Source organism: Nematolebias whitei, chromosome 14 (genome assembly GCF_014905685.2).
Source record: "Nematolebias whitei isolate Nwh7 chromosome 14, NemWhi1, whole genome shotgun sequence".
NCBI classification, from domain to species: Eukaryota; Metazoa; Chordata; class Actinopteri; order Cyprinodontiformes; family Rivulidae; genus Nematolebias; species Nematolebias whitei.
In genome coordinates this window covers 26804994-26808433 of record NC_056511.1, presented here as the reverse complement: position 1 = coordinate 26808433, position 3440 = coordinate 26804994, and the positions used below count along the sequence as shown (strand labels likewise).

The window sequence follows — 3440 nt, the reverse complement described above, 5'->3', positions numbered from 1 at the left end:
ATAAAGTCCAGTTGTTTTTGTATTGAACGCTTTTTGAATGGCTCTATGACATCAGAGTTTTCAAATAACTGTGTTTTAGTTGTCCACACAAGCAGAGGTGGTGTTTCAAGGTTGTGCCACTGTGGAACCATCCATCATCTTTACCCGCTTCTTCCTTTGTAGGATAGTGGGGGTCACTGGTGTCCATGTCCAGCCATCACTATACGAGAGACGGGGGACACCTGGACAGGTCTCCAGTCCATCACAGGGACACCTGGACAGGTCTTCAGTCCATCACAGGGACACCTGGACAGGTCTTCAGTCCATCACAGGGACACCTGGACAGGTCTCCAGTCCCCAGTCCATCACAGGGACACCTGGACAGGTCTCCAGCCCATCACAGGGACACCTGGACAGGTCTCCAGTCCATCACAGAGACACCTGGACAGGTCTCCAGTCCATCACAGGAACACCTGGACAAGTCTCCAGTCCATCACAGGGACACATAGAGACAAACGAGACAAACAATCATTTACACTCTCACTCACACCTAGGGACAATTTAGTTACCAGTCAGTCTAACATGCATGTTTTTGGTCTGTGGGAGGAAACTGGAGTACCTGGAGAAAACCCACTAAGCACAGAGAGAACATGCAAACTGCACCCAGAAAGGTCCCCGGCCGGGATTTCAACCAGGGTAACCTGCACACTGAGAGGCAACAGCTCTCCCAGTTGCACCACCATGCTGCCCACTGTGGAACTCATTTTCAGAAAATACAGTTCTGGGCTCTTTAAACAAGATTTCTGTGTGGACACAGCACTGAAACAATACAAACTTTAGTGTGTTTGTCAAAATTTTAATGTTTAGATCGTCCCAAACTGCAGGAAAGAGAGAAGTAGCTTTAAAATCCAAATGACTGAAACCACGGAGTACAGACTGGGATGAGTGAAACTGAGCAAGAAAATCCAAAATGTTCTAAATGCCATAAAGCCAGAGAACAAAGAGTCAAACTGAAACCAACACCATGAGAGTGATTGGCGTCCTGCTGGAGTCCAGATGTTCCTGCAGCAGCACGAACACTCCACCGTCACTGTAGTAACAAACTTCTCTGTTGTAGGAAAAGACCTCCAATTAAATCAAAGAAGTCTCCTGTGGGCAGTTGGCGGTCCTTCTTCAACCTGGGCAAGTCGTCCTCCATGTCCAAACGCAAGCTGCAGCGCAACCCGAGCGAGCCCAGCGAGCTGAAGACCATGGCTCTGCCCGGTGAGTCTCATCCTGTCTCTAAAACATCTGCAGAACGTGTTAATAAAACTAACTGCACTGATACGTCATAAACCCATATTTGATTCTACAGTGAACACATCAGATGTTTATACACGTGTGTTTACATGTCAAAACAGGAAGGTTTTTTTTTTTTTTTATAACAACACATCTTGTAAAAAGTTGTTCCAGGTCCAGATTTCTCTGATTTTTAGGAGGAACTGAGGAGACCAGTTGTTGAATCCCGTCTAATGTAGGACTCTGGCTGTTCGTCAGGCCTTGCTGTTCTGTGGTGGATTTGTTTTTCCTTTCATAATGCATGAAGTGTTTTCAGCTGGTGCAAGATATGGACTGCAGGCAGGTTTTGACTGCAGGCAGGTCCGTTCAGCAACTGGACTCTTCTGGTGTCCTGGATGCAGCGTGAGCGTCAGCTGAATGTCCTCTGGATGGGAGCAATGTTGTTAAATCTGTATTTATTCTGTGTTGTAGGTTGTAGGATGTGTAGGTTGCCTGTGCCAGAGGTGGTAATGCACCCACATACCATCAGAGAGGCTGACTTTTGAACTGTGTGCTGATAATAGATCTCGCTCCTCTTTAGTTTGGATGTGGTGTTCAAAAATACTTTTTACATCTGGATTCATCTGAGAACAGAACAGTTCTCACTTCAATTTATTCATTCAGTGCCAGTTCACTGTAAGCTATTTTAGGGACTATTTATTATATATATATATGTATGTGTGTGTGTGTGTGTGTGTAATGTGTTAATAGAGTCAACTGTTTTTACCCAAAACGTCCGAACATCTACTCACTCTCATCATCACACCCTTGACCTGGTTCTGACCTATGGCATCGAAAGTAATAACTTTGTAATATTTCCTCAAAGTCCTGTTGTGTCTGACCATTTTTTAATTACATTTGAGTTTACATTAAATGACTACACAGCCACTTAGAGTAAATTTCACCTTAACAGGTGCTTATCAGAAAATGCTGTAACCAAATTTAAAGATTCTCTTCCATCATTTTCAGAGAGCGGTGACTTAGATCATCTAGTTGATAATTTTACAACTTCAATGCAAACTTCACTCAATAAAGCTGTTCCGCTGAAAAATAAAGTAATCAATCAGAGGAGATTAGCTCCTTAATTCATTTCTGAGTTACGTACTATAAAACAGACATTTAGAAAGCTGGAAAGAAAATGGCGCTCCACTAACGTTGAGGAATCTTACTTATCCTGGAGAGATAGCCTGCTAACTGTAGTGATGTAGGGTTAGTTAGCGTAGGAGCGCCACTACAATCAATATTTAATGACGGGTTCTCTCTTTTTCGAGCTACTTGACAGATATGTGAGAGAGATATTGTGTTTATAAGTACAGTGACGTGAGACGTTAATTTTCTTTGACCCATCAAAATGAATGTGGTCATTTATTAACAGAATCAAAATTTAACATCAACATTGTACACTTGATTATTCTGATTGAACGCAATAACACAGCTTAATTAATGAGCTTTACAATGAGAAATCATACGGCCATGATTTCTCACTTGCAGCTTATTACAACAGACATATCCTTAGATCTTAAATCAATATCTGCAGACTTTTAGCTTATCTTTTACTGGCAAGATAGAAGAGTTTTAAAGATGGGAAATGAAGGAGTTTAAACGGAGAGAAAATATGTGGATGAGGATGTATGTCTGTAGACCAGAACAACACGCTCCTTTCAAGCGCAGTTCGCCTGCGGTACACTGGTAGTGAAGCTCATGACGACTCTTTACCTTTGGCGGAGGATGAATCCGCGGCAGTCAAGAGGTCCCTGGTACGCTACCTTTCAGCGTCTCCTCAGGGCGGCTGTGACTCGGCAGAAGTCGTGAGAACTCGTTCCACAGAACAAACCTCCTCAGAAGTTATAAGCTTTCACCAGGTGGAGCCACAGCAAGGCATCGTGGCTCCTACAGGAACTCCAGCCGAACTTCATCAGTACCAGAAGAACTTAACGGGACTCTGAGAAGACTCAGAGGAACTCAGAACTTCTGTTCTCCTGTGCTCCCAGAACTCTTCTGTTCGGTTCTGCTCTCAGAACTTCGGTTCATGTCTCAGAACTTTCAGAACATCTCCCAGAACTCCGGTTCATGTCTCAGAACTCCGAACTCTTCTGTTTGGTTCTGCTCTCAGAACTACTGGAACTAGGAAGTGTCGACTTTTA

The 3440-nt window shown here is 43.6% G+C and overlaps 1 protein-coding gene across 1 annotated transcript in view; it reads left to right on the top strand.

Moving 5' to 3' along the window:
* arhgap32b (Rho GTPase activating protein 32b) overlaps positions 1–3440 on the top strand; it is a 468773-nt gene that overhangs the window by 407347 nt on the left and 57986 nt on the right. The window contains exon 14 of the mRNA XM_037687644.1: positions 1097–1242. Coding sequence (XP_037543572.1) covers positions 1097–1242 — 146 coding nt within the window. The remainder of the gene's footprint in view (positions 1–1096; positions 1243–3440) is intronic.